The sequence below is a fragment of the Dama dama genome, chromosome 14 (assembly GCF_033118175.1).
Source record: "Dama dama isolate Ldn47 chromosome 14, ASM3311817v1, whole genome shotgun sequence".
In the NCBI taxonomy this organism is placed as follows: Eukaryota; Metazoa; Chordata; class Mammalia; order Artiodactyla; family Cervidae; genus Dama; species Dama dama.
Window position 1 is genome coordinate 47,886,965 of NC_083694.1, and position 26,886 is coordinate 47,913,850.

Here is a 26,886-nt window from a genome sequence, read left to right on the forward strand (position 1 = left end):
AGAGAGCTGTGGGTTGGAGCTCCTGGGGTCATTTGGATGTGGCTTCTCTGGGCTCTCAGGCAGGTGAGCTCTGCGGTTAGCCTGAGTACTTGCTGTGCCCCCATCCTGAGCGGGTGCAGCTACCATGCCACTCTGCACCTGGGCCAGGTGCTGCGTTTCTCTTCATGGTCTCTCAATTCTGTTTAAAGCAGCAGGTGGACGCCACAGTGACTGGAAGACCATTCCAGCCTTGGAGCGTTGCAGATAGCATTTCCCATCCACCCCTACTAACGCGGACGCCCTGCACCCCTCAGAACTTCAAAAGGGCAAGACCTTCCCCTCACTTATTGCTGAAACCAAGAGCACAATTCCCACTGAGAGAAGAATCTCTGTGCTGTAACTAAAACGAATCGTGCATTCCTTCTGGGACCATTGTCTTTGTTTTCTTTTTTTTTTTGTTTGTTTTGAATGAATTTAAAAGGAAATACTATAATAAAAATGTTAACGAGAAGGTAAACTTAAGTGTAATTGTAAGACAGACAACTTTTTACTAGTTTATTTGAAATATTGATCAGTAATCCTCTTTGGTGATATTCATGCAAACCAAGTTGAGGACTTCATCTTGTAATTGACTCTGAATTCTAGATTGTGTTTGTAACAGGATTTTGCAGACATGATTCATATTTCCTTCTTAAAATACATTTCTTTTTGCTTGTAGTTAAACAGAGAAGGAGGGTCTGGTGTGGCCTCTCTCAAATTGTTAATGATGTAAATTTAGTCCCTGGTTTTTTTTACTTCTTGTCTCGTGTCACATGACTGTCGTGCGCATGGTGTAGAAGGATGATGCTGAGAAGTCAAGGAACTGAGCACGTGGACAAACAGTGACCGCGTCAGGCGCCTTTCCCCTGACCCACCCTCTCCCCTCAGTTCGGTTTTTAGTCTCACCCGGTCTCCTTGTGAAGTTGGAGGGAGGCTGACAGAACAGCGCAACACTACCCTGTGCCCCACCCGGCCATCACGAGCCTCCGTCCTCAAGAGCGGTGCCGTCCTGTGCGTGGAGAGTCAGTCAGTTATTTGTGTATGAAACAATGTACAAATCAATGTTTTGAAAATAATGATCTCAAACTTTCTAAGTTAAATTTTAAAAAACCTGATCGTTTGCCATATGGGGTGGGTTTGCTCTTAGAACCGCATGCTGTAGAAATGCTCACAGTGAAAAAAAAAAAAAAAAAGAAATGCTCACAGTGCATATAGGACTCAGTCCTTAGATGTTCTTTTTCTTTTAAGAAATAACCTCTTTGAAGTTGTGACGTCGCGCTCTGTCCACTTCGCGTCGCTCCTCTGTGCACACGCATCGCATTGGAGGCCGTGCAGTTAGCGGCTCTACACGCTCGCCTGGCGAGATGTCACTGTTTTCTTTCTTTCTTTAAAAAACAAGTCCTGTTCCAAAATTGTTGTTGGATGGGGTGGGGGGTGTACAGGGAACGGAGTCCCCGGCCTCCCTTGTGGATTCCTCACGGCCCGCCTCTCCCGGGAACCAGCCTTTGTGCTGAGGCAGACCACTTTTCTAACATGCAGATGTCCCTGGTTCCGTGCGCGTCCAGTGTTGGGCAGCGGTGCTGGGACAACGCGGGCCTCCTCCCCGCACCAGCGCCCCCGTAGCGGCAGCAGTGGCTTCTCCACCTGTGTTTGCACCATCCTGTGCGCCCTGTGCCCTGGACCCGCAGAGAGTGGGATGAGCCCCCGCCCCCGTCGGCACCTCTGTAGAGCTCTCTGCACCCTGTCCCTCACCTTTTGTATTTAATTTTAAAGTCAATGTACTGCAAGGAAGCTGGATGCAAGATAGATCCTATATTCAACTGTACTGTTATTTAAGATGTAATAAAGCAGTTTGACATGAGGGATCTTGGCGTGACTGCTCATTTGTGGGGCTGTTTCGGTGTCAGAGGCAGTTGCTTCCCCTGCTGCCCACTCTTCTGTTCATGTCCCTTGTCCCCATCACAGTTCAGCTCAGTTCAGTCGCTCAGTCGTGTCCGACTCTGGGACCCCATGAACCGTAGCACACCAGGCCTCCCTGTCCATCACCAACTCCAGGAGTTTACCCATGAAAAGTGTGGCTGGTCCTCAGATGGCCCTGCAGAGCAGTGGTGTCCTGTGAGCCCTGGCCCTTCATCCCTGGGTAGCAGTCTGTCCTTTCCTCTTCTGAGCCTGAGCCACACACCCCCTTCCCTCCACTCCCCAAGAATACTTAGGACCTTACTCAATAGACAATACTTCTCTTCAGATCAGACCGTTTTCATCTTTGAATGAAGAGAACTGCGTCTTACAAGAAAGAATGAGCATCAGCCCCCCACATGTGAGAGAAAGTGCACTTCAGTGAGGAGAACCCCTCACTCCACCCTCCGCCCCCGCCACAGGATCCAGACCTGCTTCTGCTGCAGGAAATAGTTTTCCTTCAGCCCTCGGTGTTCCATAAGGTTATGAAGGCTGCCTCAGTATTCCCCTGGGTCAGGTTCATAAATAAGCGAAGACTGCTCTCAGTGGGAAGCGTTCCCGCCTGAATCTCCCATTTCCGAGGATCAGGAAGACACAGGCATCAGGTCCACACCGACCCCCACCCCCAGCTTTGCCCCTGGGGAGGGGTGGCTGGGACTGGTACCTTCTCGGGTTGCTTCTGCAAGGACCATGGGTGCAGTTTTTGGGTGACTGACAGCCTGAACAGTGGGTTCGCCTGGTTTCAACCTCCGCCCCCACTTCTCTTTGGAATAAATCTGTTACTTGAATGTTTTAACTGCCAACTGCCTCACAGAATGCCAGAGAGCATCTGAGGTGCTCCCTGGGCTGGTAGCCTGAGGTGGGGGAGGGAGGGTCTCCTGGGGTCAGGAAGCAAGCCTTTATTCTGGCACAGGGCACACCTGCTGCTGGCCACCTGCAGAGGGAGCAGGTGGGCACAGGAGCCTCTGCGAGGGCCAGCTCACCCAGGGATCCTCTGAGCTGGGGCCGGGGATGCTGAGACTGAGCCTTCTGCTGCCTTGACACCACTGGCCCACCTCAGGAAAGTGGTCACTGAAAATGTGTTGGGGACGCTGAGGGCAGGCAGCCAGAGGTGTTAAGTGACACCACTGGCACTGTGCTGCCCGGAGTGAACCTCGGACTTGATGCTGGAAGCCCAGGACCCTTGGGAGGCGCAAGCACATGGCTCCCAGGGCCTGGATGCACCTGGGAAGTGACATCCTCCTGTCCCACCTCCCCTCCAGGGCGCCTGTTCTTTCTTCCTCCAGCCTCATCCCACAGCCTCTGTCCCTAGCGGCTCCGCTGACTCTGGAGGGCATTCCTGTATCTGGTGTGATGTCCATACTCTGCCCCGGACCCTCAGTTGCTGGACACAAACTGAGTCCTTGCAGGGAGCCTGGGATTACCTGGGCCCCCACCTCGGTTCTCAAGTGCACGCGTGGTGTCCACCCCACCCAGCACCAGCACCCACACAATTCCTGACCCTCCACGGGGAGCACATAGGGAGGTCCACCTGACCTGTGAGAGCAGGAAAAGGCTGCCCTGCCCCCGCCACTCTTGCTCCAACTCCCCCACATCTCCACCATTCCCAACTCCTGGAGTCCAGCCAAATGGAAGGGGCAGAAAATCCTGTTCTTTCACATCCTTCCGGTGTGACCTGGGGCCAGTTACTTGGCCTCTCTGTGCCTGAGATTCCCTGTGAGAAAGCACCTGCTTTGAGAGGCCCTGTGAGAACCTGGTGAGTCCCACACGTGTGAGGTGCTGGAGCGGCTGTCAGAGAACCCCCGCCCCCACCGCAGGCCCGTGCTGTCTGCTCCCTCTGCTGGTGCAGCAGGGCACGCGCGCGCGCGCGCACACACACACACACACACACACACCTGCTGGTGCAGCAGGGCGCACACACACACACACACACACACACACCTGCTGGTGCGGCAGGGCGCACACACACACACACACACCTGCTGGTGCGGCAGGGCGCACACACACACACACACACCTGCTGGTGCGGCAGGGCGCACACACACACACACAGGCACACACACACACACAGGCACACACACACACACACAGGCACACACACACACACACACCCCTGCACCTGAAGGTTTGGGAAGGGTGGGACAGGAGGGGTCAGCAACCAGGGCCTGTTGGCTGGAGGCCAGCACTGGGGGACACCCCCTGTCCACAGGGAGACCCCATGTCTCTCAGCCACTTCCCCCTTCAGGTGTTGGGCAACCTCCCTCCACTCTGTCCCCCGCAGCCAGGCAGAGCTGAGGCCTACTTCCCCAAGAGCTTGGAGCAGGACCCCAAAGAGAAGTGCTGTCTCCAGACCCTGCACCCAAATCCAAAGGTGCTTCCTGCCTGAATGAGTCCAGCTCTGGGCAGGCAGCCCTGTCTGCTCCCTCTATAGCCCCACTTCCTCCATTTCCATCCCCCACCCTTGCTGTCCCCCATCTTTCCACACGTGGAAAAGGAGAGGTCCAGGTTTGGGGTATCTAAAGCTTACATGGTAGGGGAGCCATGTTTACAGAAAAGAACACAAACATTAGAGTCCCGCAGTGTGGCACTGCGAAAGGTCACGCCCATGGCCTTTCCTGAACCCTCAGCCCCTCTGAGGCGCACCAGCATCCCTGCCCAGCCCACGTGGGCCTGACTGGCATCAATCCCCCATCCCTACACCTGCCTGCATTCCTGCTGCTGATCCTTCCCTCTGCCCCCTGGCCCAGCTCATTTCAGCTCAGCCCTGCTCTCAGCCCAAGCAAGATCTCCTCCGGGAAACTTCCAGAGGCCTAAAGTGCCCCTCCCTGCACTGTCCTTCTGGACCACAGGGTGTAAGCTGGAGGCTCCGAGGTCCCAGGGCAGCCTCAGGGCCTGCTGGGAGAAATTGCACAACAGGTTCAGTTGAGGGAAGCCACAGCCCCATCTCATCTCTGAAATGCGGAAGCGCTCCTGCCTGAGGTCCTGGGTGGACAGACCTCCATGGTCACAAACACACACCACACAAGTTCCCTTTAGAGAAGGGTGCACAGGAAGGGTGCCTGCTGGGTGACCTTGGCTAATTACCAGGCCAGAGCTTCCTTCTCTGCATACTCTGCTTGCTCTAGAAGGTTCTTGGGGGGCCTAGCCAAGCATTCGTATTATTATGCTAATAATATCCAAAAAATGCAACTCAAAAGGCTTTTCTTTTCTGTGGGTGTGGCTGGGGGTCACTTTGAGGAAGTGGTTGGGTTTACAAAATAACCAGATAAGGGGAAGTTTGGAGCTTGAGAAATCCTCCCAAATTCCCGCCATCCTTGCCCCACTTGCCATTCACCCTTGATGACCCCATGGTCCCGTGGTCATGTAAGAGGTGTCCTTTGCTGTGCCCAGGTGTGTTCGAGGTCTCTGAATACACGGCCAGGAGTTCCCAGCCAGAGAAGATGTCAGTAGCAGGTATGGAGATGCAGAAATTTAGAGGCCAGGCTGCTGCAAAAGACCTCGTTGTCTGCACATGGCCTGGGCCAGGAGCTCTGTCCAGGAGGCCTAGTGGGAGAGGAAAAAGGTGGCTCACCTGGGCTCATTTACAGAGGCCCTGCATCATCACATCCAGGAACCCACCACACCACTGGGACACTTGACTCACTGCCCTGGTGGTGTCAATTCAGCAAGACTTGGGTAACCCACCATGCTTGGACTTGGGGGTGCAGGAGAGCAGTTCCCTCTTGGCCCCTTCCTCCCTCCCTCTCTACGTCCTCCAGTAAGAAAGCACAGTGTTGGCAGGTCACCCTCGAGGGGCCCCGCTTGAGACCTTGCCCAGAGTCCCTCAGGTCCTGGGAGTGTGCAAGGACCCGCCGGGCTGCTTGGGGTGGGCCAGGCCCACGACGGCACGACCAGGCCACTGCCTCCACCTGTGCCCTGTGCTGGCAGCCAAGGGCCGCATTTCTATTCCACAGTACTTTCCTTCTAAGCAGTGGTTAAGGAGTCCGCGGCAGGTCGTGTCTGCACTCGCTGGGCCGCAGTAAGCCCACCGGGAGGGATGCGGGAGGGGCGGGGGGTCCGGGTTGGCGAACGTGCTTAGGACACAGTGAGGTGAGTGGGCAGCTAGGGTAGCCCTGAGGTCCCCGCTCCTCCCCAGACGGCAACACCTAGCCTGCGCGCACTCTGCGCACAGTGCCCCCAACCCAGGCCTCGGTCCCGCCCCTGTCCGGGTCCAGCGTCAAAGAGGGGCTCCCCCCCTGCGAGGGGCGGGACGAGCGCGCAGCGCATGCGTAGGGCGCAGGGCGCGCATGCGCAGGGCGCGGAGTGCGCGTGCGTACTGGCGGCGAGGCGGTATTGCTGCTCGGCGGGCCGGGTGGCCGTGGGGCCGGGGGCGGCCATGGGGCAGGGGGCGGCCGCGGCTCCAGGAGCCGGCTAGTGACGGCGAGCGGCGGCGGGGCGCCGGGACCCGCGGGTGCGGCCTGGCGAGGAGACGGCCCCGCAGGCGCTCGGGGCAGCGAACGGTGAGCCCAGCCCTCTGCCCGGGGTCGTGGGGTCGGGGTCGTGGGGTCAGGGTCGTGGGGGCGGGGCGGGAACGACCCTGCCCACTGACTGGCCACACCCTGCCCCGGACGCCGGCGCAGGTGTCCGGGTGGCCAGACCTCGACCTCCGCGACCGCACTGTGAACGAGGTGGCGGGCCCGGCCCTCACGCGGAGCGGTCAGTTAGGGGTCCAAGTTGCGGTATTCATTCTCGGAAAGCGCCTCTGTGCTCTGAACCCAGCGCCCAGCCGACGACCCCTGAGGCCGGCGACTGGACCGCCTGAGCCGGGTCCGAGCCCCCGGTCTTTCTGCCTCTGTGTCCGGCGCGCTCTGGTTCTCGTGGAGCCTCTTCACCCGCCGGGGACCGGGCCTGAGCCCAGGCGTACGCACTTCCTGCTGGACGGCGCCCTGGGCTCTGGCCGTGATCTTTGCCCCGTTGCGGGAACTCGAGGAGGAGGACAGGGACCCGCAGGTGCGGCAGGCGGGCTACGGCCCTGGGGCTCGGGTGGCCAGGTGTCCTGGGCCTGCCGTTTAGGTGGGTGTGGGATGGGCCCGAGTCGGCTTCGGGTGTGGACGGGCCGGGCTGGAAGGGAGGCCGGGTTCACCCGCAGGATGATGAGAGGGGTCTGTTCTCTGCGGGGGCTGCGGGCCGCCCCACAGGCGCTGACCGACAGGGCACGGGGCCCAGTCCTGCGGGTGGGGCTGCCGGCTCGTCGTTTGCGATGTCTTCCCGACCCGCGGTCGCACAGCCCCGAGTTCAGTGCGTGGGGCCGGGCAAATGCGTGTGTAGACTGTTGGTGAAAAGAGGAACTGGGTGAAGGTGGCCCGGAGGCGGGCTGTTTTTGCAGGGAGCCAGGTGTGCAAATACCTGCCTCAGTCCAAGCGCGTCCTCTCCCGGGGGAGGGGTCTGCCACCTTGGAGCCCCCCTGGCGTCTCTGATCCTGTTCTTCCGCCCACCAGGCTCTGCCCCTCTGCGGGCTGAGTTCTGTCAGGTCCTGGCCAGCACTGGGCATCACCTACCGGCGGGAGAGGGGAGATTTAATAGGTACCTTTTATCGCCTCAGTGTTAAGGAGGGATAAACTTTGGTTTTTCATTCAGTATTTCAGCAGGTGTATGTTGAGAGCTCGCACTGGGCATCATGTTATTATGTTTATATTTGTGTGTGTGACTTTTACTTAGGGGCATCACGGTGTGTCTCCTTTCCTTCTGGGGAAGTTCTTTATCTTGGTTATTATGCTCCAACACTTTCCTGTTAAAACTTCCCAGTGCGGATGTTTTTTGAAAATGAACTGAAATAATTCTAGACTCCCAGAAAGTTGTGAAAAACAATACAGAGGAACTCCTGCACTTACCCCACATCCGTGGCACAGTGATGTGAACCCTGGCACCTCTGTCACACCCCTTACTGGGGTTCACCACTTTCCCGGGGCACAGCTGTGTGTCCGCCACCACAGACTCAGAGCTGGTGTCACCTAGGGAGCCCACCCCAGGCTCCCCACACTCCCTGGCCACCAGTGATCTGTTCTCCACGCGCTTGTGTTTTGTCATTTCAAGAAAGTTGTGTAAGGGACTTCCCTGGTGGTCCAGTGCTTAGGACTCTGAGCTTCCACTTCACGGGGCCCTGGTGGAGAACTAAGATCTCACATGCTGTGTGGTATGCCCCAAAAAAGAAAGAAAGAAAGGATGAAAAGCAAGTTGTGTAAATGGGAACGTTTATCATGTGACCTTCCTCGCCCTGCAGTCAGCCTGGGGCACCCAGCTGGTTTCGGAGTCCATGTCCACTCCCTCTGATGACCGGGCCCCCTCACCAGTGGGGACTCTTGGACTGTCTGTGGTGTTTGGCTGCTGCAAATAAAAAGCTGCTGTGAATGTTGAGGCGCAGGTTTTTCTGTGAGCATCAGTGTTTCTCTGGGGTAAATGCCCACATTCACTTACTAAACTGTCTGTTTAGTTTTTAGTTTTTATAAGAAGGCGTCAGCCCTTTCCAGAGTGTCTGAATGTGTTCTGGTCCTGGGTGGTGTGTGAGCAGGTGTTTCTCTGCAGCCTCTCCAGCGCTGAATTGTTTGGTTGTTCTGGTCAGTGTGCAGTGGCATCTCATTGTGCTTTTAGTTCCTTCTGGCCCATCACATGGAGCATCTTTTCACCTGCTTCTTTACCATGGGCACATCTCATCTGTCCGGTCATCTCTTGTCCACTTTCTAATTGGACTGTTTTTTACTGTTGAATTTTGATAGTTTTGCTGTTTTATAGGTACAGATCTTCTGTTGGATATCTAGTTTGAAAATATTTTCTGTCTATAGCTTGATTTTTTTTTTTTTTTTGCTTTCTTAACAGGGTTCCACAGAGCAAGTTTCTAAGAAGCCCAGTTTACCAATTTTTTTAAACTTTACGAAGTGTGCTTTTTGAAGAGTCAATGTGATGTAATTCTTAAACTGCACGCTGAGAGTCAGTGCGATGTAATTCTTAAACTGCAATCATGTACAAAAAAGATTCTGTCTAAAAAAAAAGATTCTAACTTTAGGTCCCCAAAACTTTCTCCTACGTTTTATTTACTTGTGTATTTATTCATGGCCATGCCATGTGGCTTGCTGGACCTTAGTTCCCTGACCAGAGATCAAGCCTGTGCCCTCAACAGTGAAAGCTCACAGCCCTAACCACTGGACAACCAGGGAATCCTCTCTTCTGTATTTTATTATCAAGGCTTTCTAGTTTATGTGGAGTTAATTTTTGTGTCAGGTGTGAAGGTTAGGCCGAGGTTTACTTTTTTTGCCTATAGATGTGAATGACTCCAGCACCCTTTGTTGAAAAAATTGTTTTTCCTTCCTTGAACTGATTGTGTACATTTGTCAAAAATTAATCAAGTGTGTTTGTGTGGTTGTGTTTATGGGCTCTCTGTTCTCCATTGACTTGTATCTGACCTCCCCCAAGGCCACAGTCTTGACTATTACAGCTAAAGAGAAGCCTTCAGAGTCACTCATCTCCCTTTATCCTTCTTTAAAAAAAAAAAAAGTCTTAGTATGTTTGCTTTTTCCACATACATTTTAGAATAAACTTGGCCATATCTGCCAAGAAATCTTGCTGGGATTTGTGTAGAAATTACACTAACCCTGTAGATCAATGTGGGGAAAACTGACATCTCTGCTGCATTGAGTCTTCTGATCCATGATTAAGGGCATCTCTCAGTTACATCTTCTTTGATTTCTTTCATCAGAGTGTTTAAAATACATTCAGCATACAAGTCCTCTGTGTATTTTGTTATATTTCATCCAAGTATTTTTTCAGTGACTGTAGATGATACTGTCTCTAACTTCAGACTCTACCTTCTTTGCCTGTTGCTGTGACTCAGACATGCAGAACTGTGCTGATTAAGGGTGGTCAGAACGGACATCCTTGCCTGGCTCCCAGTCATGTTTTCACCATCAAGTTAATAGCAGGGGTAGCTTTTTTGTAGGTGCTCCTTACCAAGCTGAAGAAGTTACCCTTGATTCCTAATTGCTGAGAATTTTTACCACCGTCAGGTGTTGAATTTTTTCCACTTTCTTGCCCATCAGTTGGTGTATGTGATGGGTTACACTGACTGAGCCAGCCTTGCGTTCCTGGGATACGCCCCACGTGGTGTCGATCGATCCTTTTTAAACATTCTGTGTTGTGTCCGTGTTGAGGATGTGTGAAATAACGCATTACGCTGAGAGTCAGTGTGATGTAATTCTTAAACTGCAAGTAGAAGCTGAGACAGCATCCCTGGCATACTTAGCTGCAGAAGAAATGACATCTCAGCACTTGGCCCAGAGTTGGTTGAGAGGCTACTGGAGAGATTTGGGCCCTGGTCAATGAGCAGCTCAGAAGGTTCTGCACTGCTTGTTGGTGGACGTCCCTGGTGGGGATGGGGGCAGCATTTGAAACATTGTTAACAAACATAAATTCATCTCAGCCATTTAGATGAGAATTACTTTGGAGAATGATTTGTTCTTTTGAATGAATATATTGCCCATAATAGCAAACAAAGTATGTAAAAATCCGATGATTATATAATCAGCTATAAGACTTTTGAAAATTTCAGCATCGTAGGATTTAATTATTTCCTTGTCTGTATTTTCCCAGGTTTATAGTAATCTAACTGGATTATAGTAATCTAACTAGTTACTTCTGTGTCTCAATCTTGGGGTGGTAGAATTTTCCACACCTCCTAGGATTACCATATCACCTGCTTCTTCATCCATACCTTCTCAGGATTGTACTGCTCTAATTAGATAGTTATTTCTGTGTTTTCTTGGGATGGTAGAGTTTTCCACACACTCCTAGGATTACCACATCACCTGCATGCTCAGCTGGCTTTAAGGCAGCTTGGTGGCTCAGACAGTAAAGAGTCTGCCTGCAATGCGGAAGACCTGGGTTCGATCCCTGGGTTGGGAAGCTCTCCTGAAGAAGGGAACAGCTACCCACTCCAGTATTCTGGCCTGGAGAATTCCATGGAGGAGCCTGGCAGGCTACAGTCCATGGGGTCGCAAAGAGTCAGACATAACTGAGCAGCTTTCACTTCTCACTTTCCTGGCAAGCAGGTTTCAGCTTCTTGCAGCTGGTGCAGCGCCAGGATAATGGTCCTCACGTTCTGTTTGGCCATGGTTCTGACATCACTGCCTGTAATTGTTGTCTCTTGATCTTACGTGTTACTGGAGCCTGGGATGTGTGCCCTGAGAGAACCTTATTGTCATTCAGGATGGGCTACGTCAAAGGCCTGTTTTCCAGAACATGAGGCGGGAAGGGTCCTCTCTCCTCCCAGGACCCTGAGCCTCTCTGCTGGGTTCTGTCGTCTGTGTCACTGAGGTCATGCCAGAGGCCCAGATACCAGCTCTGCCCTCCTCACTGTGTCACCTAGGGCTTTGGTCTGCTGGACATCCCCACGCAGCTCCTTGCGAGGGCAAGTCAGGCAGTTTGAGTCAAGTGCTTGGACAGGGCCTGGCAGTGTCGGCACTGGTTCTGCTGCTTGCTGGTCTTCCTGGCCTGGAGTGAGTGTTCACACTCCCACACTGTGATCCTGGCCTCCTTGGCCTGCTCTTCCCTGTGGCTGGTCGTCCTAGTCTGGGGTAAGCGTCTACACTCCTACGCTGTGACAGCTATTCTTCATGTTATTCTTGTTCAGTGGCTAAGTCATATCTGACTCTGTGACCCCATGGACTGCTGAATGCCAGGTTCTTCTATCCTCCAATATCTTCCAGAGTTTGCTCAGATTCATGTCCACTGAGTTGGTAATGCTATCCAACCATCTCATCCTCTGCAACCCCCTTTTCCAGGTCTCAGAGTGAAGCCACTACCAGGCCTCTTAGTAACAGCTTAAAGCAAGTTTTTTGTTTTTATTAAAACAATGTTTCTTCTTTAGGTTGTGAATTCATGGTCCATCACAGCAGTTTTGTGGGGTCCTCCTGGGGATTAAGTGATATACATGAGTGAGGCAGTCAGGGCATGGCCAGCACGAGAAGGCAAGCAGTGAGGTTAGTGATTGCATTTTTATCTTGGGCAGTTTTTACTGAAATGAGGGAAACGTGTACATAGTTTTTGTATTTTAACTGAGCCCAAACCTGCCTTCTTGTACTACTTGCAAATTTGTCCTGTGTCCTTTCAGGCCTCGTGACCCTTCTGTGTAGCCAGACTCGTGAACTCACTCTGCCCCCACCCCACCCCACGGCTGGTGGTCTTGTCCTCATCTCCTAGCACTTGGGGCTGCCTCGGGCTCTCCATCCCAGCACCCTAGCACTCTTGCGTTCTCCACTAAGCATTCCAGGATTCCCCCAGACTCTTATCCAGACCCATCCATTTGGCATGCCCTGGGTTCAGTCCTGAGAGCCTGTCTGGTTCTATGGTTGTCAGTGTTACCATGTGCTGACAGAGCCCAGCCCCACATGTCCCCAAGCTCTAGGCTTGAACTGTTAGCTGCCAGCACGTCATCTCCCCTTGGCCAGTAGTGATCACGTGAAGTCAGGCCCAAGAGATGCAGAGTTTCTGCAGCGTCCCTCCTCAGGCTGCGAGGGAGTCAGACCCCTGTGAAGAGGAACTCGGCAGCAGGTGGTGGTCAGGGTTGCAGAGAAAAGGAACTGGGCGTGGGTAGGAGTGGGAGGTACAGATGTTCTCTTGAGCAGGTGGCATCTGAGCACAGATCCGAGGGACGGTCGTGTCACGGCTGAGGTGTCTCAACAAGTCGTGTGGCCATGCTTTCTTTTTTGTTGGGTAAATGTCTCAGAGTGGAAGGGCTGTAGTAGATGGCAGAACCATGCTTCAGTAGTTGCTCAGTTGTGTCGACTCTTTGCAACCCCATGAATCGCAGCACGCCAGGCCTCCCTGTCCATCACCAACTCCTGGAGTTTACTCAGACTCATGTCCATCGAGTCGGTGATGCCATCCAGCCATCTCATCCTCTGTCATCCCCTTCTCCTCCTGCCCCCAATCCCTCCCAGCATCAGGGTCTTTTCCAATGAGTCAGCTCTTCGCATGAGGTGGCCAAAGTGTTGGGAGTTTCAGCTTCAGCATCAGTCCTTCCAATGAACACCCAGAACTGATCTCCTTTAGGATGAACCATGCTTAATTAACATTTTAAGAAACCACCAAACTGTTTTCCAAACTGGTTGCCTTGTTTTCATTCCACCAGTGCTGTCTGAGTGTTCCATTTCTTCCTCAGGCTCCGCGACACTTGACATGGTCAGTTTTCTTACATTTCAGCCGTTCTCCGTAGGTGTGAGATGATGTCTCCTGTTTTTAATTTGCATTTCTCCAGTGACTAAGGATGTTGAGCATCTTTTCATGTGCTTTTCATGATGCAATCAATGTATCTTTGGGGAAGTTGCCCAAAGTTGCTATCTTTTGCCTGTTTTTTAGTTGAGTTGTTTTCTTACTAAGCTTTAAGAATTCTTTATATATTTTGGAAGCAAGTCCTGTGTCATATATACATTTAGCAAATATTTTTTGTCAATCTCATATTTTCATTGAGATTTTTGTCATCTCATATTTTCATTTTCTAAACAGTGTCTTATGAAGGGTACAAGATTTGAATTTTAGTGAAATTCAGTTTGTCAGGTTTTAAACTTTGTACTTTTTTTATCCTATTTAAGAAATCTTTGCCAAATCCATGGCCATGAAGATTTTCTCTACTGCTTTTTTTTTGAAAGTTTTATACCTTTTATTCTTACATTTAGGTGTATAATCCATCATGAGCTGACCTTTGCCAACTTGTGAGGAGAACTGAACTTCATAGTGTTAGGTGTGGCTGTGGAATGTACCTGGAATGGTCGGAGGAAAGATTGTCCTCTCCCTGTTGACTCTCCTCAGCACCTCCGTTGAGAAGACCTGACTGTCGTGTGGGTCCTTTGTCTATGTGTATGTCTCTGTGTCAGTACCACACAGTCTGGTTGCAGCAGCTTTATAGCAGGTCATCAAATCAGGTAGCATTTGTCCTCCAGCAGGGCTTTTTTTTTTTTTTTTTTTTGAGCTTTTAAGTTTCCAGTTTCCAGCTAAATTTTAGAATCAGCTTGTTACTTCCGATAGAAAAGGCTGGGCTTGAAAGAATTGAGATCTTAACAATATCGTGTTCTCTGGTCTATGAACATGGTATGTCTCTCCACTGACTTGTTTCCTTTCAGTTCTGTCCACGGTGCTTTAAAACTGAGGTAGAGTTGACACACGACCCTCAGTTACATGAAGCCTAGTGATTCAGTATTTGTATGTGTTGTGAAGTGACCACCGCAGTCAGTCTGTCACCACGTTTAATCACCAGGCTTTTTTCTCATGGGAACTTTGAAGACTTCCCCTCTCGGCACCTTTCAGATAAGCACAACAGCATCACTGACCAGAGCCACCACAGTGTGCACTACACTCCGTGACTGACCGAGTTTACAACTGGAAGTAAGGCTTACTCTCCTTTTTGCCAACTACATCCCTACATGTGTTATATCTTAGTGCTACTGTAAATGGTATATTTAAGCTTCAGTTTCTTTCATTTTTCTTCTTTTTTTGGCCACATCACAAAGCTTGTGGGATCTTAGTTCCCTGACCAGGGATCGAACCTGGGCCCTCGCAGTGAAAACACAGAGCCACCTGGGAACACCCTGTCTCAGGAGCTTTTAATGACTGCTGGAGCCTTTGGTCTGGGTTGGGTGTGGGAGTTAGTATTTCACAAGCTCCTGATGTGATTGTGAAGTGCAGGTGGAGACAGGGGACTCAGGGACCCTCACCTTTAACCTCGTCGTAGAGGCCCCGGGCTTCTCTGTGGCCCCTGCATTGTCCCTTCTGATGCCAGCACCTGCCTTGTGGTCCCGCCCCGTTCCCCTTCCTTGTCCTCAGGGCATCATGAGCCATGAGGCAGGATGAGCTGCTGGGCCTTTGTGAGCGCGGAGGACAGGCAGGTCCCATGGCCCCAGCAGCAAGGCCAGGCCTCTCCTGTTAGCACTTTCCTAAGAAAATGACCTTTTGGCCCAAATTCTCAGAGTCATCCAAACTGGCTTCTTCATGTGGTTTCTGCCCAAGCTCTGCTCTGCTCTTTCTACTTGTCATCGCTCTGGATTCTGCCATATTTCTGTCACTTCTCTTACACTTTTTTGATTGCTGCTCCGGCTCTCTGACTAGGCCTCCGCTGCTGACCGCTGTTCTCAAGGACCTGGGGGCAGCTCGGTGGGTGTGTGGACCCGGCCTGCACTCCTTCTTTGCTATAACATCACGTGGGTCTGGATGGGCTCGTGGACCAGGCTTGTGCTCCCTCTTAACTGCAGCGTCACATGGGTATGGGTGCGGTTGTGTGCCCTCAGTGGCTTAGGAGGAAGTTGAGATGTTCCCAGGTGGTTGAGGACTGTTGTTTTGCGTCTGCTTCCATCTTTTCCTGCTTTACTGCATGTGGTTGGGAGATGAAGCTCTTGAAAATTGAAGTTTTCTTTGAGGACCAAATAAGTCAGTTTGGGCAAGTGTTTCTTTGGCACTGGAGGAAAGCGTGGCTTTGTTTGCAGGACGAGGGTGCAGTGTTTGCCCATGGTTGGTCTTCAGTCGTGTTCACCCAGACTTTTTTGGGTGAGAGGTACCGCATGACCATTAATTCTCTCATCAAAGTCCCAGCATGTGGCTGCGTGCTAGGCTGCTGGTTGTTTCTTGACTCTTGGACTCCCAGCCCTTCTGGATTCATGGAAAACCACAGGTAGATTCCGGAGTTGTTAAGTGCCTTTGGGACGAAAACAGACTTCCCAGACTGGGTAGGCTGGACTTCAGCCATTTTCCCTGATGAGGGGTATAGGTGTGTGTGTACATTGCTTTATTTTATTAAAACAATAATAATAATATTTATTTTATTAAATCAAGGCATCCTGGGTTTTCGTGCCAAAGTCCTCCACATCCATCAATTGCAGAAATGGAACAAGAAAAAGTCAATGGGAACAAGGAGCCGAGTGCAGAGGCGTCCTCGTACCGCTGTTCCGCGTGCCATGGGGACGAGGACTGGGGCCCGGGCCACCCACTCCGGGGCCGCGCCAAGTCCCGCAGCCTGTCGGCCGCGCCTGTCCTGGCCAGCGCCCGCGAGTTCAGGTACTGGCCTCCTGGGCCTGTGGGGGCGTTCAGGAGGCAGGAGGGGGTTGTGCTGGCTTGGCATGGCCTCCCAGAGGGCACTCCCAGCCAACCTCCCCCCGGCTAGTGCCCATCCTCACTGTGGAGGCTGAGGTGTGGGGGTGCTGCCCAGCGTGGCCCCAAGCCCTGGGCACACAGTGGGCAGTGGGGAAGCTGTGCCGGCCTTGGTCATATGAACATCACTCAAGTCCAGGGCGAAGCTGTCCTAGCCAGCACTGCCATGGGTGCAGGGCCCGAGGATGATAGAAGCTTCCATGTGGACAGCTGGTCACCCTCCTGTGTCAGAGTCCCAGAGGGCGGGTGGGTGACCTTGGCTGCCGGTTCTGTGGGGTGGGGCGTTCCCGCCCTTTCGCCTCAGAGAACGTTGAACTTGGTGCAGTGGCAGCAGGTCAGAGGTGGCTCTCAAAGGTTGACTGTGATGCAGACTTAGAGAAACCTGCTGTGAACAGCATTTCCCTAGAGGCCAGGCCATGGCCCACGGCCGCTCTTGCACGTTCTTGAGCTGGGGAGTTGGGGGAGCCCTTGACCAGACTGACTCTCCTGGGCTCGGTTGCCCTTCACGAGACAATAGGAAATCTGCCTTGTCCATGTGGGGATTTGGCGTTTATTGAGCCTTGAGATGGGCAGAGACGAAAGCAAGTTTGCCATCTGTTTGGCTGTCTTTGTGCCAGTATTTTTGGTGCAGAAAGGGACCATGAGGGGACCTCCCTGTGGTCCAGTGGGGAGGTGGCATACATCCCTGGTCAGGGAACTAAAATTGCACAAGTCATGTGGTGTGGCCAAAAATTAACAAAAAATAACCAAAGGGACCACGAAGCCTCTGGAGCTGGCACTCTGTGAGGATGGACACACCTCCGTCCTCTCACTGTGGGGCGTCCACATGGCTCCCAAGGACCGGCGCTGGACCCTGAGGGGAGGACAGGGAAGGCCACTGAGCGGTGTCGTCCCTAGGACATGTGCTGGCCACGGTGCCCTGTGATTCAGTTGTGGCTGGAAATGCTGAGCCACTCAAGTGCTGTCTTCTTTGTCGACAGTACAACTCAGAATGGGCGTTTTGTTAGAACCTGGATGGCTGGGGGCTGGTATCTGAGGTCTTGATTCCCAAGGACAAGCCCAACAACTGGTCCTCAAGTAGACTTGCCTGGACAAGAATTCAGAGCCTCAGGCCCGTGCCCCATGGTACATCCCCTTCTTCTGGGGTGGAGCCCGGGTGCCTGCCCTGGTTTGGGTCATTTGTTGTAAGGAGTTTCTGGGAACCCCCTCTGAGGGCAGTGCCATAGCATGTGACCCTTAGGGCGTCTCTGGGGATCAGGTGAGTGTTCTGGGACCGTTGCTTGGGTGCTGGCAGAGGGCGGTGCTCAGGCTGTTGGAGTGAAGATGGCAGAGAGTCTGAGCTAGTGCCTCGTCCACATGCGTGTCTCTCAGTGACTGAGGGCCCGTCCTGCGTCCTCTCCCACAGGAGGACCCGCTCCCTGCATGGGCCGTGCCCAGTGACCACATTTGGACCAAAGGCCTGCGTGCTACAGAATCCCCAGACCATCATGTGAGTCAGCGGGGGGCTTCACGGGGAGGGGGAGCTATGGGAGGTTCTGATGCTCCAGGGAGCAGGGCATAGGCCTGGCAGCCACGTGGCAATGTCCCCGACTCCCACAGGTGAGAAGGTGGTGGGGCCTGCTCCTTGGGCACAGTGGGACATAGGAGCTTCGACAGGAAAAACTCAAGGAGAAAAAACATCGTATTGCATGCTGATGCATTTGGTGACTCACATATGTTTCTCTTCATTACTCTTGAAATGCAGAGATGTCAGTTGGTGTTTTTTGAAAATCTGAGTTGACTTGTTTGAGTCCCGCCTTGTGGGCATGGCTTTTTTTTTTTTAAGATAAGCCTGCATTTTAGCAACAGCTGCCACCTGAGAAACTAGTTAAAAACTAAGCAGTTTGGGTTATTTCACAGACACTTAGACCTAGGCTGTCTTCTCCACCCGTCCAGTGCCGCCTCCTAGCGCTGGACACTGCCAAAGAGGGGCTGTTGTTGTCTGTTGTCTCTGTGCAGTCTGTCTTGGGGAGAAGACGCGCAAATGGCTCTGGCCACCAGAGCTTGGTGAGGAAACTGCAGAGTTCCAACCAGCTCTGCTGTCAGGCCTGGCGGTGGGCTGCCTGCTGCATGGACCATCCGTGCCCCCTCCTCGGGGGAGCTGTGGAATGTTGACTTCTATGGGGGGCAGGCTAAGGGCCACACCCAGCACAGCAGCCACACTGGCAGCTGGCCCCCCAAACCCCTCGCCTGGCTGCGCCCTGCTGTGTGCCCGCCCTGTGTGGCCTTCGCTGGCTGCCCAGACCCCTCCCTGCGTCCCAGCCCTGCACTGCCACGCCCGCCTCATCACTCACAGCCTGGCCTCCGTGCACCCTGGTGGCCCTTGGCCATCCAACCATAACTGGCCGTTGCCGTCCTACCCAGCCCACAGCAGCCCAGGTGTGTGTGCTTTGCCCTCACAGGCCTTGGGTGGGGTCTCAGGGCGGCATCTGAGCTGCTCCCCAAGGTCAGGTGGGGTTGTGGGGTGCTCCAAGCAGAGGAGCAGGTGCCCCAGAAGTGTCGAGGGCTGAGCAAGCAACTTTCTCTGCCCCCTGGTCCTGGCTCAGCCCAGTCAGATAGGCTGAGCACCCTGGTAGGGTGGGATCCCTTCCCCGACTGGTCCCTGCCCCTCCTACAGCCTGGCCAGGGGCAGGGGTTGTGTGCTAACCTGACTTCTCCCCTGACAGTGTAGAGGAGCTGGTTACGAGAGTCTTATCTTCTACTTGGTTGTCTCATATCCCACCAATGAGTGCGTGTTTTCTGTTATGTTGAAACGTGTGGAATTACCAGCATCTGATGCCTTCGGCTTTTGAAACTGTGGCTCACATGGGTGTCTGGCCATGCTGCCCGGCGCCCAGAGCCTCCTTGGGAGGGGTCAGCATCCCTCTTTGCAGTGACCCAGCAGGAAGTTGAGTAACCAGTTGGCGCCTAAGACTGAGCCAATGGCGCTGCAGTGGCTAGGCGTGGCAGACTCACAGGTCTGGAGGGGCTGTGAGCCTCACCTGCCTGCTCAGTGGGGAGGGGGCTTCAACGTCTACCTCAGCAACCAGGCAGACTTCCACCTGCCCTCCTTCTAGGCCCAGGGCCAGGTGGAGTGACAAGAGGCCTGCAAGTGCCCGCCCTCCACATGTAGGCCCCTCCCTTGGGCCAAGCCGGTTCTGCAGCCCAGTGCTGTTGTCTGCAGCTGGACAGGGCCCGTCCTGACTGCCCAGGGCGGCAAAGCTCAGCGGCCAGCTGGTGAGGAGCAGTTGTCTGAGGTCTGGCCCCTTTGCTGTTAGAGGCGATTGGACAAGAGGATGGTGTGAGCAGTAAGATCAAATACAGTTTGTTTGGTTTGAGTTTTCATTTTAGGAAGTTCTGCACTTGTTTTATGCAGCCTTTAGCAAGTCACTTTACTTTATGTTTTGCTTTCAGTTATGAGGAGACAGACAGCAGGGTTAAGGTGCCAGTGCACACTTGGGGAGTCTTGGGGGGGCTGGGGTGCATCGCACTCCCGCCATTAGTGAAGCATGACTGAGATGCTGGGCACCCAGCACCACCCTCCGCCAAGCTCCGTGTGTGACCCAGGCTGGTGGAGACGCCGGCAGAGGGTCATGAGTGACCCGCTCCTTTGCAGAAACGCCTGGAGAGGGTGAGTGATGGTCAGTCAATTACAGCCTGCAGCCAGGGACCCACCACGTGTTTAGTGGTTCTCATCATGGTGTGGAAAGTTGCTGGTGGGGCCATCAGGTTCTCAGGGAGGCACCGGCCATGGGGCATGATCTGGAGCAGGTGTCTTGGTGGGGGAACTTGCATCAGAAGGACTGTTCCCATGACCTGCAGCCCTCAGGGCTGTTTCCCAACAGGCGGAGGTGCTGCTTGGGGGCCCGCCCCCATATGAGGGCTCGGCCTCGGACACCCCTGCCCCTGGGGGAGGACCTGCTGCCCACAGACCGTACCAGGCCCTTACGACACCAGTGACCAAGGTTGGGCGCCACGGGACTCTTGGAACTGTTGTCAGCAGGCAGGCCCAGCTGACTTCTTTTGGTTTTTGTTTTTTAATTTTTTGAGGAGTTTTGGGTTCGCAGCAAAAGTGAGAAGAAGGTGCAGAGCTCCCTGTTGCACTCCTCCTAGCCTCCCCACCGTCATCATCCCCGAAGCCGGTGCATTTGTGACAAACAATGAACTTGTGCTGACGCGTCATCGTCACCAGAGTCTTTTTCACATCAGGGTCGTGGACACGCGTGGTGACATGTCCTCGCCATTGAAATGACACGGCACAGTCTCACTGCTCCAGATTGTGCCACTGGCTTTAAAAGAGGCTTTTACTGTAGAAGTGAAGGTCCACTGAGTTTTACCCATGGAGACGAAGGTCCACTGAGTTTTACCTGTGGAGGCAAAGGTCCTCTGAGTTGCTCACACAGCGGTGTGGACCTGGGTCAGCAGGAAGCCCAAGTCTCTATTGGCTAGTCTGGGTGCACGTGGGCCGTCCTCTAAGCAGGTCCCTGTGTGAGCCTTGTCCCGAAGGAACCTCGGGCAGGGGCACAGCTGGGCATGGGGAGGGTCTCTACATTGTGCAGGTACCAGTGGGTCAGCCTGGGGCCTGTGTGAGTGCTCCTTTCCTCTCAAAGGCACATCCAAGACCCTGCCAGCCAGAGGTTGACGTGGAACAAGTCCCCAAAGAGTGTTCTCGTCATCAAGAAGATCCGGGACGCCAGCCTGCTGCAGCCCTTCAAGGAGCTCTGCGCGTACCTGATGGAGGTTAGTGGGGCGGACTCTGGGCTCTCCTCCCATCTGCTCAAGTCAGGAGGCTTCATAAGCCAGGCGCAGGAGCTCAGAAGTGTGTACCTTGAGCACAACAAAGGCACTTTGCCTCCGAGAGACAGAGGAATCGTGCCCCTCTCCCCCACCCCTATCAGAAAAGCCTGAGATGCAGAAGGAGGCTTCTAGAAGACTGGCGCCCTGACCTGTCTTCCTGGCGGGGATGATGCCGCCATGTCCTTCCAGGAGAACAACATGGTCGTGTATGTGGAGAAGAAGGTTCTGGAAGACCCCGCCCTCCTGAGCGATGACCACTTCGGGCCAGTGAAGAGGAAGTTCTGCACCTTCAGAGAAGGCAAGTTGTCCCTGGGTGGCAGGGTGCTGCCCCCAACCCGTGGGACCTCTGGTACCCCTGCCTCGCCCTGTGCCCAGCCTTTGGGGTGCTTGACGTCTCCTGTGTCTTCCAGATTACGATGACATCTCCAATCAGATTGACCTCATCATCTGCCTGGGGGGTGATGGGACCCTGCTGTACGCCTCCTCCCTCTTCCAGGTGAGGCCCCCAGTACCTGAGGCTGTAGGGCTGCAGGCGATAGGACACAGAACTGGGACTGCTGCGGGTGCTGGAAGCTGTGCCAGGCCAGCTGATGGTGCATGGGGGCCCAGGGGCTCGGCTGGGAGGAGGGCGACCCCTGGGAGAGCTGGCATGTGGGCTGAGTAAGGGGGCCAAGAGTCAGAAGCAGATGAGAGCAGCAGCCCCAGGCTGACTGGGAGGTGTGGTGGGGGAGGGACTGTGGAGGCTGCAGATCGCAGGGATCTGCCGGGGAGGGACCTTGCTAGGGTGTGTTAGGAGGTTGGGTGGGCACCCAGAGCGACACCTGGGAGTGGGAGGGAGCCAGTGGGGCAGGAGGGTAGGGTCCAGCAGGGCCTGTGGCAGCAGCGACTGGCAGAGGCCGAGGTTGAAGGTCCTGGGGTGTCCCACCTGCTCAGAGCTCTCGTTCTCCCTTGGGAGCCTCCTCAGGGGAAGTGGCTGCAGAGCCACCTGGTGGGACCTGAGTCCCACCCTAGGCTTCCTGCCCCGGCTGCCCATGCTCTTCCCTGGCATCTCCGTGGGGGCCCACTGCCCTCCCAAGCCTGCTGGGCATGGCCTCTGTGTGTCAGAGCCCCCATATCCTGCCCTGCCGCACCTTCCTGTCCTCTGTGTCCAGTGGTCAGTCCCCCTGCCCCCGTTTCTCGTCGGCTCTCCAGCTGTCCTTCTTCTGGCTCCCCGGCGTTTGGCTGACCCTGTGCCCCATGTGTCAGCAGCGCTCCGCTCCCCCAACCCCCAGCTCTCCCAGGGACCGTCCGGGCGCAGGTCCATTTGGGCTGGTGCTCGCGTGCCTTGCGCGTGGACTGGCCAGCGAGTGACCTGCCTCATTGGCTTGCAGGGTAGCGTGCCTCCAGTCATGGCATTCCATCTGGGCTCCCTGGGCTTCCTGACCCCCTTCAACTTCGAGAACTTTCAGTCGCAAGTTACTCAGGTGATACAGGGTGAGTTGGAATGTTCCTGAGCCCGAGAGCAGTTCCCATGTGGGATAGTCATCCTGCTTGGTTTGGGAGGTTTTTAATAATGCTGAGAGTAGCGCTGAGTGTTTGGGGCTCAGAGGATTCTGATTCTGAGGGTCAGACGCCTTGTCCTCACAGAGAGGAGCTGAAGCCGCCACAGTTCAGCTGCCAGCTGTGTCGGGCGGCAATGGATTGATTTCCACAGGAGCCCAGGGTGTTGACCTCCATTTGTGTGAAGATGGGAGGGGGTCCCTGGTTGGGGGAGCGGGGAGCTCTCCTGTGGCATGACTGTCCCCACTTGCTGACTTCCCTGGGCGTGACCCCTGCTGGCCTCCAGGGAACGCAGCTGTTGTTCTCCGGAGCCGGCTGAAGGTCAGGGTCGTGAAGGAGCCCCGAGGGAAGAAGGTGGCCGTGCCCAATGGCATCAGCGAGAACGGGTTGCTGGCTGCAAGCCTGGACATGGAGGTTGGGAAGCAGGCTGTGCAGTACCAGGTCTGTGGGCCTGCCCCTCCCTCACCCGGTGCCGGCCTTGCCCTCAGGCAGGGGGTGCAGGGCGGGGACTTTGGGCCGGATCTCCTCGGGAGCCCGGGGGCAGCCCCTGTGCTGCCCTGCCTGCTCAGGGTGCTCTGGTCCCGCCCCCAGGTCCTGAACGAGGTGGTGATCGACAGAGGCCCCTCCTCTTACCTGTCCAACGTGGACGTCTACCTGGATGGGCACCTCATCACCACAGTACAGGGTGATGGTAAGTGGGCATCGGGCCTGCCCGGGGGTGGGGCGTGGGGGCGGTGCCCGAGCCTGACCTGCAGCCTATCCCGCAGGCGTGATCGTCTCCACCCCGACGGGCAGCACGGCGTATGCAGCCGCCGCGGGGGCATCCATGATCCACCCCAACGTGCCCGCCATCATGGTCACGCCCATCTGCCCCCACTCGCTGTCCTTTCGGCCCATTGTGGTGCCCGCGGGGGTTGAGCTGAAGGTCAGAGCCCCCACCCTTGTCTGATGGAGCCCTTGTGGGGCTGCCTGCCTGCCTGCCCTGCTGGGGGCGGGAGGGACTTTGTCCACTCTGGCCTTTCATCATGTGTCCTGCGCCCCAGAGGGTCTGGTTGGTGGGGCAGGGCGCTCAGCCTGAGTGGGTGGGGACAGTCTTGTGGTGGGAATGGGGTGGGGAGGCCCTCAGGCGATTAACCACTGCTGCCTGGCACACCCTTGGGGCCACATTCTGGTGTCTGACTGGCCTCACTGCCCTTCTACATCCACCTCTTCTTTCCCTGGTCCTAGCTCCCTGCTACAGGCCACCCCGGGCCAGCACGTCCTTGGTGTGAACCTTGGCGGGCAGGGCTACATCTGCCGGACACAGCTCCAGGCCTCTGTACCCTGTGGCTGGTGTCCGCATAGTGCAGTGACTTCATGGCCTGGAGCTGACCTTGGCATGCAGTGGGCACTGTGTTGCCTATGAGTTGCTCCTGGCCGGTGCTGTGCCCCAGGGTGGGGTCCGTGGTACTTAGCTGTGCTCAGAATGCATCTGACCCTCAGAATCAGAGTCCTCTGAGCCCCCCACTCATGTGCTGCTTGACCCTTCAGATCATGCTGTCACCAGAGGCAAGGAACACTGCATGGGTGTCTTTCGATGGACGAAAGAGACAGGAGATCCGCCACGGAGACAGGTATGTGGACTGTGGGATGCAGCGGCCGGGGCAGGTGGGCCTAGGGTGGCTTTAAGTTGTGGACCTCTGCCTGGGTGATGGCACCCTGCCAGCTGCACCTGCTCCTCGTCTTCCCACTACCTTGCCCTGGGGGTCCCCTTCATGGACCTGGGAGGAGTGAGGGGGTCCACGGCTCTGTCCTGGGGAGCACAACAGCACCACTGAGCCCCTAGCCTGGCTGTCCTCAGGGCCAGACTGGAAAATGGCCAGGTGCCCATGACACCAGAGGACATGGGGCCCAGGCCGCACGGCAGGTGGTGCAAGCAGAGCTGAGGTGGTCCACCCGCCAGGCTGTCGAGGGTCCTGCTCAGTGGGCAGCGAGGGAGCTCAGTTCCATGAGGGGGCTCAGTTCCAGGAGGGGCCACGTTCATCTCCTTTCTGCTGCAGCATTAGCATCACGACCTCTTGCTACCCCCTTCCCTCCATCTGTGTCCGCGACCCTGTGAGCGACTGGTTCGAGAGCCTGGCGCAGTGTCTGCACTGGAATGTGCGGAAGAAGCAGGCCCACTTCCCGGAGGACGAGGAGGATGCGGACGAGGAGGGCGGGGAGGAGCGGGCGGGGAGCTAGGCCGGTGGCCTGTCTGCGCTCTGTGAATGTCACGGGCCCTGTGCCACTTGTCTCTGACCAGAGGAAGGGCCTGCAGTCTGCCTTGTGTCGACCAGATCAGTTGTTTTTAACGTTTTAAATCTGACTTTTCTGCATTTCTAAACAAGCCAGTGAGCAGGCCACACAAGCTCTGAAGTCAGCCCAGGCACACCCACTAGGCAAACAGAGCCCAGTCCAGTCGGGGATGGCCAAGCCGGGTGGTTATGGCTGAGCCAGGTGGTGGGCTCCTTGTGATTCCTTGTCAGGAAACTTCCACGAATCAGTCTATTGAAATTGAGAGGGGATCAGAATGAACCGGTCTATCCTACAGTCTTGAAAATAAACGTCTCACGGCCAAAAATCTCCCTTCAGCTTCACAACGTCCCTGAAAGCCACTGGGGGGAGTTTGTGCCGAGAGCCGCTCCCCAGCTCGGCATTCATCTTGAATCTGCCGGGCCTCCTGCCTCGGTCCCCAGGCCTGGTCTCCTCCCTGCTTCTGGTGATGCCGCGGCAGGCAGGGGCCGGACCACACACATTCCTCGGGAAGCAGGGGCGTGCCTCCCCACCCTGGAAGGTGTTTTCAATCCTGTGTCTACTTTTTAGAGATTCTTTTAAACTTTTCTGAGAGTGCTTACGTACAGATTTTTTTGTACACACTGTGAGATTTCTGCGGGAGGGCTTGTGCTGTGAAGTGGGACCATTCTGTGCTGCCCAAGTGGCCATCTAGAGAGCTGGGTGGCTCTGCTCAGAGGGTTTGGCGCTTGGTGGGCCGGGGAGGCACTGCTGCTGCTCTGGCTTCTCCCCAGGGGCCTGGCTTCAAGTGCATGTCTGTCATTCCAGCCCCTATGCCTCTATTGCTGGCTGACCAGCTGCCTGGGGCTGGGCCCACATGGAGTCTGGTGGGGGCTGTGGTCAGTGGGCCTCTGGTTACTGGTGCCTAATGGGCGTCCTGGTTTTGAGTATTTGATTTCTTTCTGAGCTGCATTTTCACCTGTGAAATTGGCCAGAAAGAATGGAGGGCCTGTACTTTCTCAAACTCACTTCTGGAGGGCTGGGCGCCGGGAGGTTGAGCTCTGCCTGTCTGGAACATGATGGTCTGATAGGAGGGCATCTGGGGTCTCTAGGGCTGGCCCTGCAGCCTGAGCACTGTGGCCACGGTTCACATATCTGTTGGGTGCTATCCACCCGAGTGGCTGTCTGGACAGCTCAGCCAGTGCTGGGGATGGAGGTGGGCTCCTACCCTCTGCCCGTGAGCTCCAGCACAGAGAGTGGCCCACCAGGCCTCCCACAGGCTGAGGGGGTGACACCCCCAGCTTTAGGTCTAGAAGAGTGGTCAGAGCGCAGGTCACACATTCAGACAACAGAGCAGGTGCAGACCAAGTCCTGCAGAATGATGGGGAATGACCTAGGAAACTTTGGGTTTTTGAAGTAAATTCTTAATGTTTCATATTGTTAATATCTTGAAATTTGTTAAATGTTGAAAGCCTTATTACTATTTTCAGATTCTTTCAATAAACAGACTTGTTTAAAAATTTGGGGTTTAGCGACAACTTTATTTGGTTCTTTGTAACCAACACCAAAACACAGAGTCGGTGGGCAGGCCTGGGGAGTCCAGATGCACTGAGTCTACCCCTGGCACACCTGTAGGGTGTGGGGGGTCACACTCCAGCAGCACCCCACCTGTCACATCCTGGGGACAGGCTTCCAGGCCTGTCCTGCAGGAGGAGCCCAAGCTCTGGGCCAAGGGTGCCCCACGGAGGCCAGTGGGAGCATGGTCCCCTCTCTGGTTCTGGGCCTCCCCGTCTCGGGCCTGGGGCCAGGCTTTGCCAAGAGCCTGAGCAGGTACTTTGGACGCAGACACAGCCTTGTGGGCTGGAGCCTGGGAGCTGGGACAAGCACCCTGTGGGCACTGCTGTGAGGCCAGCACAGGACAGGCACAGTGGGTGCCCCAGCTGTGGAGCAGCCCAGGGCCTGCCTGTCGGGGTCAGAGGCATGTGTGTGTGGTTGCCTCCCCGGCTCCCTTCGCATTCAGGCGCACATGGGAGCATGACCCCATCTTGCCCAGGAGTCTCAGTGGCTGTAAGACCTCTGCTATCTCCTCTGCAGTGGGGCTCCGTGGCCAGCATGTCTGCCAGGAAGCCAGTGTGTCTGCAGGCA

General features: G+C 55.1%; 2 protein-coding genes across 8 annotated transcripts in view; both read left to right on the forward strand.

Moving 5' to 3' along the window:
* Window positions 1-1,883, forward strand: part of GNB1 (G protein subunit beta 1) — a 75,963-nt gene extending 74,080 nt beyond the window's left edge. For 3 of the 4 annotated variants that reach the window (XM_061160572.1, XM_061160570.1, XM_061160574.1), the window contains one exon: window positions 192-1,883. The gene's annotated coding sequence lies outside the window, so the exon portion shown is untranslated. Of the gene's footprint in view, window positions 1-188 lie in introns of all 4 variants that reach the window. The other variant, XM_061160571.1, reaches the window with a different exon arrangement.
* A 4,462-nt stretch (window positions 1,884-6,345) lies between these two features.
* Window positions 6,346-26,261, forward strand: NADK (NAD kinase). Of its 4 annotated transcripts, none has more exons than XM_061160578.1 (12): window positions 6,346-6,473; window positions 15,823-16,044; window positions 17,543-17,626; window positions 20,766-20,895; window positions 21,142-21,250; window positions 21,363-21,448; window positions 22,323-22,425; window positions 22,778-22,932; window positions 23,083-23,182; window positions 23,259-23,416; window positions 24,022-24,104; window positions 24,531-26,261. In XM_061160578.1, the coding sequence occupies exons 2-12, from the start codon at window positions 15,872-15,874 to the stop codon at window positions 24,709-24,711; spliced, it is 1,362 nt and encodes a 453-aa protein (XP_061016561.1). In that variant the 5' UTR covers window positions 6,346-6,473; window positions 15,823-15,871; the 3' UTR covers window positions 24,712-26,261. The 4 variants fall into 4 exon arrangements, with proteins under 4 accessions (XP_061016561.1, XP_061016559.1, XP_061016558.1 ...); XM_061160576.1 differs by lacking the exon at window positions 6,346-6,473 and adding an exon at window positions 6,713-7,026; XM_061160575.1 differs by lacking the exon at window positions 6,346-6,473 and adding an exon at window positions 6,713-6,963.
* The last annotated feature ends 625 nt before the right edge of the window (window positions 26,262-26,886 follow it).

What these genes read in the sequence shown, in the direction of transcription:
- NADK (XM_061160578.1), top strand. Translation starts at nt 15,872, where the DNA reads ATGGAACAAGAAAAAGTCAATGGGAACAAGGAGCCGAGTGCAGAGGCG. An exon ending in CAGAATCCCCAGACCATCAT is followed by an intron (nt 17,627 to 20,765) that starts GTGAGTCAGCGG and finishes TTCCTCTCAAAG; the next exon opens with GCACATCCAAGACCCTGCCA. An exon ending in CACCACAGTACAGGGTGATG is followed by an intron (nt 23,183 to 23,258) that starts GTAAGTGGGCAT and finishes CCTATCCCGCAG; the next exon opens with GCGTGATCGTCTCCACCCCG.